Below are 17,023 nucleotides of genomic sequence, written 5' to 3'. Positions count from 1 at the left end.
TCTCAACCAACTCTCTGGTCGCATTAATGTGGAAGTGATGCCTGAACAGTGATGAAGCAGCCTTACAGTTACTAGAAAGAGGTTCTAGAAGGGGTTAGATGGGACAAAAAGAGATCCCCTGAACCCAACCTACACGTGTGTGGTGAAGATGGAATAAAGAGGCGGTATATAACATGAAAGGAGGGGCATGCAGAAGGGGATCAGGAGATAGAGAGAAACAGAGAGGAGACTGAGGAAGAAAAATTAGAAAGAAAAGAATTGTATTGATTTCAAAGAAAAACCGATTGTTATAGCGGCCCTGATCCATCTATAAACGTGAGATTGAATCTTTTTACTTCTAGAGAGATTGAATCTTTTTACTTCTAGAGAGGTTAATCTAGTTCTTAAACACCCACACTCTACAAATTATATTGTTTGGGCCCTTAACGTACGAACCCAATATTGTTTTGGGGTCGCTACAAATTGAGTCTTTACAGCATCGTCAAAATCTTTAATGCAATAATCAATTTCAAGGGACTTGGCTTGCCTTTGAGCCACCACCTTTGCAACTTTGGTCTCGGAAATCAATTTGTGACAGGCTGCAACCCAATATATTGTTTGGGCCACCTTTGAGCCACCACCTTACGCTCTACAAATTATATTGTTTGGGCCCTTAACGTACAAACCCAATATTGTTTTGGGGTCGCTACAAATTGAGTCCTTACAGCATCGTCAAAATCTTTAATGCAATAATCAATTTCAAGGGACTTGGCTTGCCTTTGAGCCACCACCTTTGCAACTTTGGTCTCGGAAATCAATTTGTGACAGGCTGCAACCGAGGCATCACGAGGGTCAGTCCGAGTATAAACAATTGAATAACAGACTTGCTTATTAGGAGAATTGTCGCATAGGCCAGCGACATGAGCGTGGCTAGTGAAGAGGATGACGACTGTCGCTAAAAAGACATAAGAGAAAAAGGTGTAGTCCTTGATGATGGTTGAGAAGTGATTTATACAATTTTCATAAGGCTATTTATAGAAGAGAAATGCTATATCAATATTTTCTACAGAGAAGTGTTTGACTAAAAACCACCTTAATAGTTTTATTTTTTATGAATTGAGAGGAAAAGAGGGGTTGGTTTGTGAGGTTTACCTTGATTAGAGCAAAAATTTTGGGTGTTTTTTTTTTTTTTTTTTTTTTTTTTTTTTTTTTTAAGGAACAAATTGAAGTAACAAGTTGGACATATTTTGGTTCAAATAATTACTCAACATCAGTGTGGTTATCAATACAGGTTAGCTATCTATAGTGGAATTTAAAATTGGAGGGGATAAGGATTTTGAACTTTGAAGGGCCTTTTTAAGATTTTACCATCGCAGATCAATTTATTTATTTATTTATTTTTATGGAACAATGACAAATTTTGAACAATATGGGCAATTCCAATTTTCTGTCCCACTTTTTTTGGTTTCATTTTATACTTCGTTAATCACTATTTGTTATGTATTCATTTAACTTTCCTCATAAAATAACCAAATTTAAAAAAGAAAAAAGAATAATCAACCACATGGCAAGTTCTGATTAGTGGAACACAAAAATTGCCACAGAGAATTTTTGTTCCACTTATCTATCATGCACCCAACTAGATTATATGAAGAAAATAACAAAAATTGAAAATATATAGGACACTACAAAAATATTAAATTGTAACATCTACATCTTCTTGGTTTAGGAGTTTAAACCACTTTAAGGAAGCGTAAACTCCCTTGTCCCCGCACGAGCTCATTTCCTTCTCTTATTAGAAAGCTTATGATAATTGCTAAAGCTTTTTGTTGTTATTAGTTTTGATAGGTGATATTGCATCAATTTTATATTTAATTACACGTAAATATGTGAGTTTAAAGACCTGACATTGCATATGCAGTAGGAGTGCTTAGTAGATTTACTAGCAAACCTAGTAAAGATTATTGGCTAGCTATTGAGTGAGTCATGAAATTCACAAAAAAAGAAAAAAGAAAAAAAAAGTATAAAGGCAATGCATTTTCAATGTCTCTCTTTAGAATTTTAATTCCATGTGAAGTTCTATTGCATACTTTATTGTCAATGAGTTCTGGAGAAAGTTGCCCTTGCTTGTGCTTGGAATAAGTTTGCTTTGGTTGACATTGCTTGTTACAGATAAGCAATTTTCACTTTTTGTTTGCGTTGGTTTGGAAGCAATTCATAAGAGGCTACGCTGTCGATGTCAAGAGGTGCAAGTGGTTGTTGGAACTTGGAGTTTCGCAGAAATCGTTCATCTAATTACAGATCAGATTGTCAAAAAAGTCTTTATGGTTGGAAGTTTGAATTTCACATGATGTATTTCATTGACCTCCATCTCACATAAGCACGTTTCTATTAAACAGTTGCAGCTTTAAATGGTATTGATACTAACAACTATCCATTTTTCAAAAGAAAAAAGAAAAATGCACACCAACTATGCTACATTTCTATCTCTTCTATTTCAATTGGGTAACAGGAAACAAACTAATGTATAAGAATAAGATTAAGAATCAATCCTTTTACTGATGCCAAAGCTAATACAAAATTCTCGTCCAGTAACCAACAAGGTGCACCAATTTAAAAACGATGCCATTGCCTTTTCTTCTTTTTCTCCTGTTTCTTTGTAATGTCAGGGGATAAATTTCTGTTTAAGTTTTGAGAGATTAAAAGTGTATTTTGCAATCACAATTTTTCTTAATTTTTTTTATAAATGTTTATTTTAAATTCAAAACATAATTTTTTAACGGTTTTTACAAACAGACTATACAACTTTACAACTTGTTAAGAGTGGAAAACTGTAATTAGAACAATATCATGGAATTCCAGGGGACCCACTTTGATTTCAATCACAGTAAAAATCATTTAAAAAGTTGTGAAAATTTTGGTGTTTTTTAAATTTATTGGTCAATTTTTTTAGCTCTAATAACTGAACCCAATCGAAGATGTATTAGCTCATGATATGATATCATATGTTTGATTGGATCATACGTCATATCATATTTTACATATGTGTTGTGTGTGTGTTTTTGGATGATCATAAATACGCGCAGTTACACGACACGCTTTCATTCACAAATTACAAATGTTCATTGTTCAAATACAAGCCAACCAAAACGACGGTCGTCACATGAATGATGAAGCCACTAGATTAGTAATCCTCAGTCAAACCTGAACCGGTTAAAAACATGAGAAGAGTGAAAAAAAACAGCCAAAAAAACCTCCGTGTTGAACTGTGTGAAAGCGCCAAAAATAAATAAAACAACCTAGTTTTTACCAAAACAGTCAAAAGGCCCAACCAAAAGAAGAACCTGAGCTTATTATGGGAAACAACACAAGCCCAGTCCAAAATCCAAGTCAGATACTATTGTCTGAACCTGATCTCCCTCTCTCTTCACGCGCCATTTTTCCGCGCGTGAATTTCCAATTATATTCCTCGTTATTACCTAACTATATAAAATCAAAAATCAATACGCAGATACATTCCAAACTGTTAAAACAAAAACAGCTACCAACCTCGTTTTCACCCTCCAGGATCTTGCCACGTGGCAATCCAACACATCAAGACACTGTTTATCATACGTGGCACGATCACAACCGTTGATCAAAATCCAGCCCAGCATCGAATTCCCAGATTTGGAGGGAAAACTGGGAAAAATTAGAAAAAAGAAAAAGAAAATTTGATCAAAACGTAAAGAGGAAAATATTGAAACTAAAAATTAAAAAATTAAAAAAATAAAAAAAATTATATAAACAAAGCACAAATAGTTTTAGTTTTCATAAAGTACCAAACCAAACCCGTAATCTCTCTCTCTCTAACTCTCTCTCTCTCTCACACATACACAGTCTCTCTCTCTCTCTCTCTCTCTCTCTTTGATCGATTTTTTTCGCCGGAAATTTGTGTCGCCGATCGGACCTACCGCATCGCCGGTGAAGGAATCGTGGAAACTTCCGGCGAGGTAAGATTTCTTGAAAATTTGAAATCTTCCTTTGCCGTTTTCACAGTACGGTGACCTTTTTTTTTTTGATTTACGTGAAGCATTTTGGTTCAGATCTGGTTGTTTTTTGGTACTTGAGAGAGAATTAGGGTTTTCCTTTGTGTTTAATCGAGAGTTTTTGGATGGATTTGACCGTTAATTTGGGGATTTAGGGGTTTTTTTTGTGTAGATTTTGATGTAGATGGAAGAGGGGTTGAGATCTGGTGGCCCTTCGGGGCTAGTGGTGAAGAATAGGAACTCTTCGGGTTGTTTAATCGTTAGGAAAAAGAGTGGGGATGGGGTGGGAGGAGTGGCTGGTTCTTCGAGTTCTCGAAAGGTTTACGAGCGGAGAAAGGAGAAGAAGAGGTCTAGGTTGGTTTTGAGTGATTCGGGGTCGAGTGACGAGCTTTTGCCCACGCCTCGGAGAAGGGTTGCCCCTGAAACTATTAGGGTTTGCAATGGTTTATCTGCCTATGATAAGGGTATTGGAGAGGGGAGTGGAGTTATTCGAAAGAGGGATAGGTTGGATCATGTTAGGCATTATGAGGATGGTATGATTGGTAGGAATGGCTTTGATGAGAGCGAAAGGAAGAGGAATAAGATGGATGTGTTTGAGTTTGATGAGTATGATGGGCTTGATGGGGAAAGGATGCGTAGGAAACGTTTCGATGGTAGTGGAATTGAAGTTGGAGGAAGGAGGTATTTTGGATCAATGGATAAGCCTCGAGGTGGGATGGAGAGGGAATATGAAACCGGGCCGAGTAGACATGGTTATGACAAGAGAAAAAATTTATATTTTGACCGGACAGGTGGCTTGAATTTGGGAGATAATGTGGATAATGGTAGGTTTAAGATGAGTAGAGATGGAGCTCAGCTACCTCAATCATTTTTAAGGGAGAAGTTCGGGGGTCATTCAGATGAGCCGATTAGAGTTCAGGGCAAAAATGGTGTTTTGAAGGTGATGGTAAACAAGAAGAAGAAATTGGGTAGTGGGCCTTTGGAAAATTTTGATCCCCGCAAAGCTGAGGAAAGTAGAAAGAGTTTGAAAACTCCAGATGTTGCTAAAAGGAATATAGTAATTCATTCTTCATCATACCCACCTGAGACAAAACTTATTGAGAAACCAGGTTTATATGTCCGGCCAGAAAAAAGTCAGCTGGCTTTGCAGAAATCTCTATCAAGTAAGAATATCAAGGGTGTCAAATGGGATTCAGAGGACAGTGATACGTCATTAAAGCTAAGATTGAAGAATGTGGAGGCTCATGATTCTATGAAGAAGGTAAGTTGCAAAGAAGAAAATACTCCTATGAAAATAGTAAGTTCCAAAGAAGAAAAGACTCCTCCTTGTGAGAAGCTCCCACCAACTGCAATTAAAGAAGGAAAAGTTAGGCGTGGTAGTGGCACAGAAAAGCAAAAACTGCGTGAACGGATTAGAGGGATGCTTCTGGAAGCTGGCTGGACAATAGATTATAGGCCTAGGAGGAACAGAGACTATCTAGATGCTGTGTACATTAATCCCTCAGGAACAGCGTACTGGTCAATCATCAAGGCCTATGATGCACTTCAAAAGCAATTGAAAGACGAGGATGATGAGGCCAAAGCCAGTGGGGACGTTGCTTCATTTGCTCCTATAGCAGATGATGTGCTCAGCCAATTAACCAGGAAAACTCGAAAGAAAATTGAGAAGGAACTGAAAAAGAAGCGAAGAGATTACAGTGATAGTGAGAATGAAGCAGAACCTGCTGTGAGAAGATCTGCGAGTACCAAGCATGATTTGGATAGCATGGACAGTGCTAGCCATGAAGAGAAACTAAGCTCCTTCATAAAGCAGGGTGGTAAGTCAATGAAGGGTAGAATGAATGAAAATGGTTCTGCCAGTGTAAACTCAAAAAGTCAAAATTCTACTCATGATAGCATTGAAAAAGCATCCTCTGGATCCAATTCCCGTATCCTACATGGAAGAAAGAGTAGAAAACTTGGCAGATGTACTTTGTTGGTTCGTAGTTCTAAGAAGGGGCAAAATTCAGAAACTGATGGTTTCATTCCATATACTGGAAAACGGACACTACTTTCCTGGCTGATTGACTCTAAAACTGTGGAGTTAAGCCAAAAAGTGCAGTATATGAACCGTCGGCGGACTCGAGTAATGCTGGAGGGTTGGATTACACGAGATGGCATTCATTGTGGCTGCTGTAGTAAAATCCTCACTGTTTCGAAGTTTGAGATTCACGCAGGGAGCAAATTGCGTCAGCCATTTCAACACATATATCTGGATTCTGGGATTTCTCTTCTGCAGTGCCAGATTGACGCATGGAATAGCCAGGAAGAGTCTGAACGCATTGGTTTCCACTCTATAGACATAGATGGAGATGATCCAAATGATGACACTTGTGGCATCTGTGCAGATGGTGGGGATTTGATCTGTTGTGATGGTTGTCCATCAACATTTCATCAGAGTTGCTTGGACATACAGGTGTGTACTTGATATCATTGCACTTGCACAATGCCTTGTGCTTCTCTACATGGTAGTACTTGTATTAATAACAATGATGTCCTTTTAATTTTTTTTCTAGATTTTCCATGATATTCTTCTGTTGGTCATTTGTAATGTTTTTAATTACATATTTATTAAATTAAGGTCTATATTGGAAGAAGAGGATTTAGAGACTTCAAAGATTTCTTTTAATGTTGAGATTTGACAAGTGCAAAAGCTGTTGAATCAAATTATGGCATCTTTGTTGTGTGATGTGTTCGTCTGGGGTACATCGTTGAGGGAAGTGAGATTTATTTATTTTAGAAGAAGAGAAGTGAGATATAGGTTGTGTTAGTTTTAGGATTTTGCAGATGGGGGGAAGGCATGGAGGGGGTTGGGAATATCATCTCATCTATTACTCTTTTAGTGTTAATACTTGAGGGGCACTTGTCCACTGAAGATATTGAATCACTGAATAGTGTGAGTCTTTGTTGTGGTGAACTGTTATGGCTAACACTTTTGCCTAAAGTGAGCTATGGCTTTTGGTACTTTTAGTTGTTTGTATGGATGGATGGATGGAGGGAGGGATGGAGAGTTGGTACTCTAATGCAAGACTCATATGCTAAGTTTGTCCTGGTAGTATTTTTTCTCTATGAAGGAAAATGCAGCTAATAGCTTAACCTGGCTTGCTTGTATGGTTGACTACTTGCAGTATAGTTGTATGATATAATGAAAAAAATAATTTTTTGATCAGTAATATAACGAAAAAATATAAAACCTAATATACAATGTTGGCTGTTTGATGATCTAAACAAAACCTCAGGACTTTTGGGATTAAGATTCTATGTTGGATTTATTTTCCTCACAGCTTACCCATATAACCTCAAGTCTTTAAATTTTTGGATGATGGTGCATGTTTTGTGGGTTGTTGTTAGCTTTGGGCAGTCAAAGTACTGCTTTACCTTCATTGTTTCCTCCTTTGCTACTTGAGTCACTCATATCTTTCTTCTTGTTACAGACACTTCCACCTGGTGATTGGCACTGTCCAAATTGTACATGCAAATTTTGTGGGTTAGTCAGTGTGGGTGTTGCTGAAGGAGATGATTCTACTGCCTCTGCACTACTCAAGTGTAGTTTGTGTGAGAAAAAATGTAAGCTAGTCATCTTTTGCTTCCTCTCTTTGAAGCCTTTTCAATGGATTATATGCTTTTGTTTTATCAAAATACAGATAATATTTTTGTTGAAATTTAAATTTCTCTTTTGCAGATCATGAATTATGCATGCCTGAGACGGATGCTATTCCTGTTGATTCCAATAATCTAGTCCCTTCCTTTTGTGGGCAAAAATGTAAAGAGGTATCTCTTTTTCATGCTAATTCATTTAAATATCTTAAATTTTTTAATAGTAATACTTTTTAATAGGGGGAAAAAATAGTATAGTTTTAAAAGTATCTGTTAAATTGTTTAGTTGGTGGTGCAAAGCACTTTTGAGGCGATTTTGTACCTAATGAGTTATTAGGATATGGAAATTACTACTATTTCTTTTATTTTTGACAAAAGATTAGTTAATGCCATGGCTAGTTACCTTTCCCATCCGAAATCTAGTGTCAATGACATATTACAACCTGCATACATTTATTGATACTTTTCCTTGTGATCTTATATGATACATGGGTGCATTTTTAATGGACCTTTTGCTGATCTTGTGTGCAAATTGCGTTACCCTATTCTTGACATAATGTGGCTTCACCCATCAATCTTTATTGTTTTTGCATTATTTCTGAGGTTTTAGATCTAATGACATCGAGTATGGTAATTTGTGTGTATTCTCAATTCTGTCCCTTCCAACATTCAAATATCTAGAATTTTCTCTGTAATTTTTTAGACTTTAGGCTACTTTATTTATTTTTTCATGAAGTACTTTCAATGCATTAAAATTATTCTTACCTATAAAAAAAAATCTAGAATTTTCTCTTTTCGATATTTCACAAATATAGCAGTTTTTTGTTTGGTTTCCTTGTATGTCTCGCTAGTTATAGTTTTATATATATCTCTCATTTTACGACATGTATGGCACTGTCTTGAATTGTATTCTGTTGCTTCTACAGATCTTTGAGCATTTGCAGAAGTATCTTGGAGTCAAACATGAACTGGAAGCAGGCTTTTCTTGGTCTCTTATTCATAGAATGGATGAAGACTCAGACACATCTCTTCGAGGGCTTCCTCACAGGGTGGAAGGCAATTCAAAGCTAGCTGTTGCACTGACTGTTATGGATGAATGCTTTTTGCCAGTTGTTGACAGGAGGAGTGGGGTTAATTTGATACATAATGTTCTTTATAATTGTGGGTAAGTTCTAAATTTTATACTTAAGCTGAAACAATATTGCTTTGGCCAACAGTTGACAGACCATGTGATCTTCATGAATAGTTCTAACTGTGGCTTTCGTATTTCATGTCATAAGCTTTTTAGTTTTTGCTGAGCTGTGTGTTAAATGACTGCTATTGTTGCTTAGATTGGTTTCTGAGATTTTCTTTCCTCCCTTACCCCCTTCTTTTACTGATTCTTAACTGGCTTAATGTATGTTTATTACGTTCATTTAAGCAGGTTCTATGTTTCTCTCGTTGTTAATGAATTTTGACATTTTAATATTCTTTTATTTCTTTACCTATGATTCTAACTAGATTATTTTGTATATAGTGGCACGTACAGTTGTATGCATTCGTAGACATGGATAAATGATATATAATAATCTTCATTTTTGAATGAACAATCACTTTTATATGCATAAATATGATTTTATTGAATTTGAATGAGCTTATAATAATTTTAGGCTCAAGGTATGTCTTTGGAGATCGGTCATCTGAATTTGGATTTTTTTAAACTTTATAAATTTTCTGTATTATCATGCTGAAATTTTTTTATCATTGAAAAGTTGACCTTTTATTCACTACTTTTTTTTGAGAAAGTTTTATTCACTACTTAGATGGGGTATAATGTACATACTTTTAGTCAGAAATAGAATGAGTCACATTTGATGTGGATGTGGTGTTGGAAATCTGAACTTCTCTAATTGGAGATGTGGAATCCGGAAATATGGTTTTGTGTTTGTGTAGAGCCATTATTTAAATATATGTTTGTTTAACCGTATACATATGATGAACAGTTAAAAGTAAAACAAGGAATCTCTATATTCTATGGTGATATAAAGTTGTACTGTTGTGTTTAGTGACATGAGTGGATATAGGTTTCATGTTAACATGCCTTTGTTGAACGAAATGTTGATAGGGGGAAGTGTCCTATATGTTAATTAGAGAAAAATCCTACAATAAATTAACCTGTCTTAAAAAATAATAATAATAAATTATGGTAATGCACTCTGGCTCAATATATGCGTGTGTGTGTATTATACTGAAATTTTCCCCCTACATCTACATTTCCTCAAACTGAAAACAGTAGTACATTTTCTTTTTTTGATAAGTAATTTCATTAAAAGCCAAAATAGAGTTGCCCAAGTACACGGGCAGTATACAGGAGGCAACTCAAAAACAAGAACAGAAATCAGCAGTACATTGTTTCTTGAAAAGGATGTAGGAAAGGCACAACACAGATTAGAATGATCCTTTAGCATGCCCACCATCAGTCTGTTATGATGCTTAGACCTGATAATGCAGTATTTTGCAAACAAAGCGTACTCTGTCCAGGCTAGTAAAGAGGAATTGAGGAAAGACCGTGCCACTCAAAAGATGAAGCTTGAAGGTCAGGACTCATTTAGTGTCAAAATTGGGAAGATATATTATAAATGTGTTAACTTATTGATTGGGATTGGTGTTAGCGTTGAAGTAGCTGAATAGCAAAATAAGCTTTAGTAAAGAAAGGAATCACCCTCAAATTGTGCCCACCTAAATTTTATGGGACTTTAATTTAAGGTTAACTTGTAGCAAACTTATGTGTGATCGAAAGTTCAATTTGATTGGAAAAGATTGTTGTGATGACACAATTATTTAATGTGATACTGTGCTTTAGCAAGCTCAATGGTATAAATATGCCATAGGATACTGGTTCACTTTTTAAGTTTTTGAGCTTTTTTGGTCCACTTTATTTTGTCTTAATTACTTTTTCTAAATCCTTTACTAAGCTGTTTGATGTGTAATTGGTTCTAAACACTGAACCTATTTGGTATATATAATGTGGTTTCTAAGTAAATATTTTATTGTGTGTGCACACATGACTGCTCAGTTTAATGGAATAAGTTATTCACTTTTCTAGAGTACTTAGGCATAATAAAAGCTGTTACTTATTTTACTGACCATCTATATTATATTCTTTGTGAAACATATGTTGTACCATTTGTCTGAAGGTAATTAGTTTCCCATTTTTCTTTTCTTTTTCTACTCCAGATCAAACTTCAATCGAATAAACTATAGTGGCTTCTACACTGCTATTTTGGAGAGGGGTGATGAAATAATCTGTGCAGCATCTATCAGGTACCATACCCCAAACTTTCATCAGTCACTATTATGTTCCTACTTTGCACTTTATTATTTTTTAGCATGAACATAGGAAAATTAATAGAAAAGAGGAAGGTTTTGTAGTGGCAATGATGTGCTACAGAACAGAATTTGTTCGCCCCTTGCCTTCTGGGTGCCTGGGCGAGGACAAGGATATGGTTTATTATTCCATGCATTTATACAGGATCTAAGTTGAATTAGTAACAATATCCAAACTACTTGATGCTTGGACAAAGTCATTGTGTTTTGGAAAATCATGTGGGACGTGCTTAAGGGAAGCACGCTCTTCCTCCTCTTATCAGAAGGGAGCTCTTCAATTGTATTGGTCTTCTTGTGAATGCCTATGTCCAAGAGATTTTCTGTTAAACTGGTCTAGCTGAAGTATTAGGTCCATCACTACTTTTCGTTCCTCTTTTTCTAAGTGAAGCTTTCTTGGGTCAGTGGTTTTACATGTTGGTGTTGTTACATGCATATTTTTAAAACTAGACCAGATAAAGAACCGCTTCTGGTCCCGTTTCCAGCTGAGCAGGTTGGTCCAGTCCGGTTTTTATAACTAAGATTTCCCCCCTCAAAAGTTTCGTAAAGCTAAAAATCAGTTCTGGTTCCTAGCTTTGACTGGCTCTTGAGCAGATTTCTCATGTTAATTATCCCAATTCCCTATGATGTATGTATAAGCCTTTTTAATAGGGTCTCAAGCATAGCTATTAATTATGTACTGTACCAGCCGGAATATGTCTGACCGGTTACCAAACCAGTGTGCATAAACCCCATGAAATGTAATGCTATAAATTTCAGGCTGTTAGCGTCTTCCTCTTCCAGCCATTGCAGATAATTTTGGATCTTTGGGCCAGTTCCTACCTTTCCAACCGATTTTAAAACTGGACAATTGTTTTATTTATTTATTTTTTTTTAAATTTCTCGTAATCTCAGTGGCCATGGAGGGCATGGGCTGAAGGTAGGCTTTGGCAACCTGCTTCATGATCAGTTGTACATTGAGCTCTTGTACTTAGCTTTGGTGGTGGAGGCAGCATTCAGAAAATACCCATCGTTTCTAACACTTAATTAGCCTTAAGGTCTCTATTATTGGAAACACGGTTCTATTAGAATAATAATACAAAAAAAACAAGGCCCATCAAAATCAATTTGCAAAATAGGCTTCACATGCAATTAGATTCATATACAATCAAGATTTTTTTTCATCTTCCACAGTTCCACTGCCCAAATATGTAAACTGCAAACTGAAACAACACTTTCAATGAAATAACCTCTACCCAAGAAGAAAGACTAAGATTGAAGAAGATTTCAAATCAAAGCAGCGAGGGAGGAGTGATATCAATTTAGCCCATTTGGAAGTGCTTTGTGATTGAGAGAGAGAGGAGAGAAGTGTGAGATATACAACAAATGGCTTTCATGTTTATCTCTTGGTCCTTATTTTCTTCTTTTTGCTGTCAGGTGTCTAGCGCCGCGCCCCCCCCCCCCCCCTCTTTTTTCATTTAGCTATTTTGAGATCAGTCCTGAAGTTCTTTAAAATTATAGAAAGTTTTTTGGTTAGATACACCAATGCTGACTGGTACTGAAATATTTTTTCTCTTGATTTAACCGAAATAGCCTTTGGCATGGTATTTATAACTTTGGTCTTGAGTATTTTGCCTAAATATTAAATCAAGGAATCCATTTTATGATAATTCTAAAAAACTTGCTCTCTTCTTTTATGCCTTTAGTGGGCCTGTGTGTGTATATATCATTATGTTTTACTGCCGAGTTAAAGTTCTGGTGTGAGAGAGGAATTCCCGTTTGGTGGGTTTTGAGATCCATATGGTTTCTGCTTGTGTATGTGGAATGCAATACTTACCATCTCAGTGTCTTCTGCCTGGTTAGGTTCCATGGGACTAAGTTAGCAGAGATGCCATTTATTGGAACTCGCCACATATATAGGCGTCAAGGGATGTGCCGTCGGCTTTTTGGCGCTATTGAATCAGTAAGCTACAAGAACTACTATTTCATTGGGGATTTCACTAGCATGGAATAGAGATTCAAAATTTTGCATCTCTTTATTTATTTATTTTTTAACGTGCTTGCTTTTCGTTTATGTCATTTACTTCATCCTGCTTTTGTCCTATTTGAAGGCTCTGTGCTCTCTCAAGGTTGAGAAACTGATTATTCCTGCAATTGCTGAACTCATGCATACATGGACTATGGTTTTTGGCTTCACTCCTCTTGAGGAATCTCTCAGGAAAGAAATGAGATCAATGAATATGTTGGTATTCCCTGGTACAGATATGTTACAGAAGCTGCTACTTGAGCAAGATAACATGGAGGGGAACATGACAGGCAGCACAGGTACTGGTTGTGGTGTTTGTTGTCTATCTCTTTGCTATATAGTTATGGCGTGTCAGTTAAGTTTTTATATATATACATTTCTTTCCTATAGGTGCAAAGCAGATGGAGTGCAAAATCAAGCTTTCTACTAAGCCTGAGGCGGAAAATAAATCTGATGTGGATTCCTTAGCTGGGCATGATTCTAATGGGTGTAACAGCAATGGTTCGGATCTTGCTAAGGAGATAGCTGATGAAGTTGCAGCTGCAGATGATAAATCTGATAAGGACTCCTCTGTTGGGCATGATCCTCATGCATGTGATGATACTGGTTTGCATGATGCTAATGAGTTAACTGATGAAGTTGTGGCTACAGATAATAAATGTGATATGAATTCCTCAGCAGATCTACATGGGTATGGTGATACTGGTCTGCAAGGTGGTGATGAACTAATGAATGAAGCTGCAGATGCTGACAATAAATCTGATATGGATTCATCAGCTGGGCGTGACCCTCAGGGGTGTGATAATTCTGGTTTGCGTGGTGCTAATGATTCTGTGGATAATAAATCTGGGATGGATTCTGCATCTGGGCATGATTTTCAAGGAGGTGGTGATGCTGGTTTGCCCAGTGCCAATGAGACAGCTGATAATTTTGAAACTGCAGATTCGAGTTCTTTAGATGCTCTTAAACTTAAGATTCCAGCTTTGACCGAGCAGACTGTGTGTTCTGGCTCTCTTTCTGGAGACAAGTTAGCAGAGTCTGTTTCTAAGAAGAAACCTGACCCTCCCCCTAGTGTGAGCTGTGATGCAATAGAGATGGGAAATAAACCATTGTTGGATTTTCCTGTCAAAGATAATATGCAGTCTTCTGTCCAATGTCCGCTTGTGCCCTTAAATGATACTCTGGTGATGAGTAGTTCATTAGATGCTTCTGATGAAGTTAAAATTCCTGTTTCAGTTGAGGGGACTGCATGTTCTGACTCTCATGCGGAGGACAAGTTAGCTCAGTTGGCATCTGGCAGGAAATGTATGTCATCATCTGATATTAGTCATGATGTACTTGAGCTGGAAAACAAACCAGCAATGGATTTTCCTGTTGAAGATCATGCCCAGTCTCTGGAAGTGAGTGATATGGATGGGGTACATGAAGTAAATGACATTGACTGTCTTGAGCCTGTTCCTTCTTCAGGAGAAATTTTTGCAGAGAACACCACCAAGGAGATCAATGAAAAGCAAGATGTCTCTGATTCTACACAAAATGGTTCTGGTGAGTGTTCCTTGCAATTTAAATATGATTCAAATATTCAAATTGTGTGTGAGACAGAGGGCACATTACATGCATCTGATTCTGATGACAAGTCTGAGACTGCTGCACGTGAAAGAAAGACTGAATCCAGTTCTGTTTGAAATCATTGCAGCATCAATACTGAGTACTCCACTCTACTAATTATATCTCTCAATGGGAGAATGCCTCATTTTTAGAAGATTTTAAGGCTCTGGAGCTAGTGTCTTATCTCCTGATTCAGATAGTGTGAATAAAATCTAATGAGTCCCAAGGGAAATTCATTTTGCCTCTGGCTTAATTTATGAGTGTAATGTTAAGGTTCTAGATTAACTTTTGTGCATGTCAAGATTAAAGTTTCTCTCAGAAGGTTTTGAAGTCTGCCTTTTGATTTGGGTGATGTAGTGTCATGTGCTCGTCAATGGTGAAGTTGCTGCTTTAGAGACAACACTCGGAAGTTGGAGGTGATCTTTGTAATGTTCTGGGCAGGTCACCTACCCATGCTTTTTCACGGTGTATATATCTGAATCTGCCGCGGACAAGTCGGGAGTTTCTCTTCAAGCCCTTTATCATTGTAGCGGTTTGCATTTTATCAAAGTCATTTCATCACATGATATAGGTGGTTGTACATGATTTATTGTAGATCATCTCAACTACCTTTCCTAGTGCGCATAATACAGGTCAGCCACAACCTGCTTGCCCAAATTGATTTTGATAGGCTTCTTTATGAGAGCGATAAAATATGATGCTGTTTGATGGTACTTAAAAAATCTCTCTGAGTTCCTGAGCTGAGATGGAACTTGTTTTAGAAGTTCTATTTGGGACGAGTGTCATGATCTGAAATGAAAAAGGGTACTGCTACTGGAAAGTTCTTCAAGGCACGTACGTAACAAGGATGGCCTAAGCAATGTTAAAAATATTCTTTAGATATGTAGATTTAGTGGACATTAATAATCATATTTCTTTGTATGACCTTTCCCTTTTCCTTTTCCTCCGAGCTCAGCAGATTTTGATTTGTTTGCTCTTGTTACTGTTATGTAATCAGGGCAACGTTTGATATTTATTAGGATTTTATGCTATCTCAAACTCTGAGCATTTTGTGAATTAGAAGTTAAATTGGAGCTCCTTTGACTTGCCGAGACAAAAGCAGCTGTTGATTCTCAAAAGAATAAAAAAAATATATATATATATAACATAGAAAAGAAAACTTGGTCATGGGATCCACTACCAAGTTCAAGAGACGTGCAAGCATGTTTTGTCCAATAGCCTTACATTTCTATATTTTATGCTTGATGAAAATGGGTTGAGTCAATCATTGCAGCTTCTGGAACGAAGATAAAAGCAGGTCTATGTTATGGTCTTATGGATGCAACTTGGTTACTTCTCTGAGATGCAGAGAGAGGCAATGGGGATGTACACAGGTGTTATCCCTTACCTTTGGGGTGTGGTACGTCACGTAAAGCGTAGGTGGGGATTTCAAAGGCTTCAGGTGGTGGGAAACCCAGATGTTCCTAACAGGTTGCAAATTGGGGACAATTCTGTGACTACTACTAGGAAGTGAAGGAATGTCTTGCTCTGGCGTAGAAAGATTAAGATGTAACGTAAATTATTTGCGACTTTGGTGTGTACTTATGTGTTTGTCAAATTCCCAGTTGTTTTTATAGATGTAGCCCCTGATAGAAATTCATTTGGCTGTGGTCTTTCCTACAAGAATTCTTCTTATTTCTTCTTCTCTTTTCCCTATAGCTAAAATAATGAGTGATCATTTTCCATCACAGCTCAATTATCATCTCTATACTAAGTTTTGCATGCAAGTGAACAAAATCTTTAGAAGGCTGTTTTTTCAATCATCCTGAAAATAACCCAAGGCATATTTTTCAATCATCCTGAATTGATCGATGCTATATGATCTATATTCTATAGCACTTTGAGATAAAGAGAGGAAACTGAACACGCCTTCCACCCAAATTATCTTCGGTAAATTAAGCAAAAAAGTAGCACATAGTTGACCACGAGCCTCTTGGCCTAAGTGTATTCCCAACTCTTCAAATATGGGGGAAGAGCTCGGGTTCCATCTCGGGACCTTGTATCCCTTACACTTCACTGTAGCATAATAAAACACTATGAAAATAAATGTTATTTGTACCTATAATCAGTTGGTTACTATCTTCTTCCTATATTATATGAGAGTTTATAAATTATTATGCATAAATCTATCCAGCACTCTTCATAAAATGTTGAAGATTAAGTGACAAATAAAAATATTAGTGTTGATAAATGGGTTTGGAGTACCTGATTTAATTCATTCACAACCACGAAATTCCCAACCCAACCAAAGGACTCAGATTTATTCATTCATGAATCACAATAACAAGTGTTATTTGGTATCTAATGTATCCGCTACATGTATTATCTCTCATATTTTGTGTATATTGTAGGTGGATAAAATTCA

The 17,023-nt window shown here is 36.8% G+C and overlaps 1 protein-coding gene across 3 annotated transcripts; it reads left to right on the top strand.

Moving 5' to 3' along the window:
• Nucleotides 1-3,804: 3,804 nt before the first annotated feature.
• LOC115995077 lies at nucleotides 3,805-16,276 on the top strand. 3 transcript variants are annotated; one of them, XM_031119500.1, is made up of 9 exons: nucleotides 3,805-6,462; nucleotides 7,481-7,613; nucleotides 7,729-7,817; nucleotides 8,570-8,808; nucleotides 10,860-10,946; nucleotides 12,849-12,948; nucleotides 13,097-13,310; nucleotides 13,402-14,556; nucleotides 14,977-16,276. In XM_031119500.1, the coding sequence occupies exons 1-9, from the start codon at nucleotides 4,192-4,194 to the stop codon at nucleotides 14,997-14,999; spliced, it is 4,311 nt and encodes a 1,436-aa protein (XP_030975360.1). In that variant the 5' UTR covers nucleotides 3,805-4,191; the 3' UTR covers nucleotides 15,000-16,276. The 3 variants fall into 3 exon arrangements, with proteins under 3 accessions (XP_030975360.1, XP_030975359.1, XP_030975358.1); XM_031119499.1 differs by having other exon boundaries at nucleotides 14,708-16,276; XM_031119498.1 differs by having other exon boundaries at nucleotides 4,039-6,462; nucleotides 13,402-16,276.
• Nucleotides 16,277-17,023: the final 747 nt, after the last annotated feature.

The sequence above is a fragment of the Quercus lobata genome, chromosome 6 (genome assembly GCF_001633185.2).
Source record: "Quercus lobata isolate SW786 chromosome 6, ValleyOak3.0 Primary Assembly, whole genome shotgun sequence".
In the NCBI taxonomy this organism is placed as follows: domain Eukaryota; kingdom Viridiplantae; phylum Streptophyta; class Magnoliopsida; order Fagales; family Fagaceae; genus Quercus; species Quercus lobata.
This window is presented reverse-complemented; position numbering and strand designations above follow the sequence as displayed.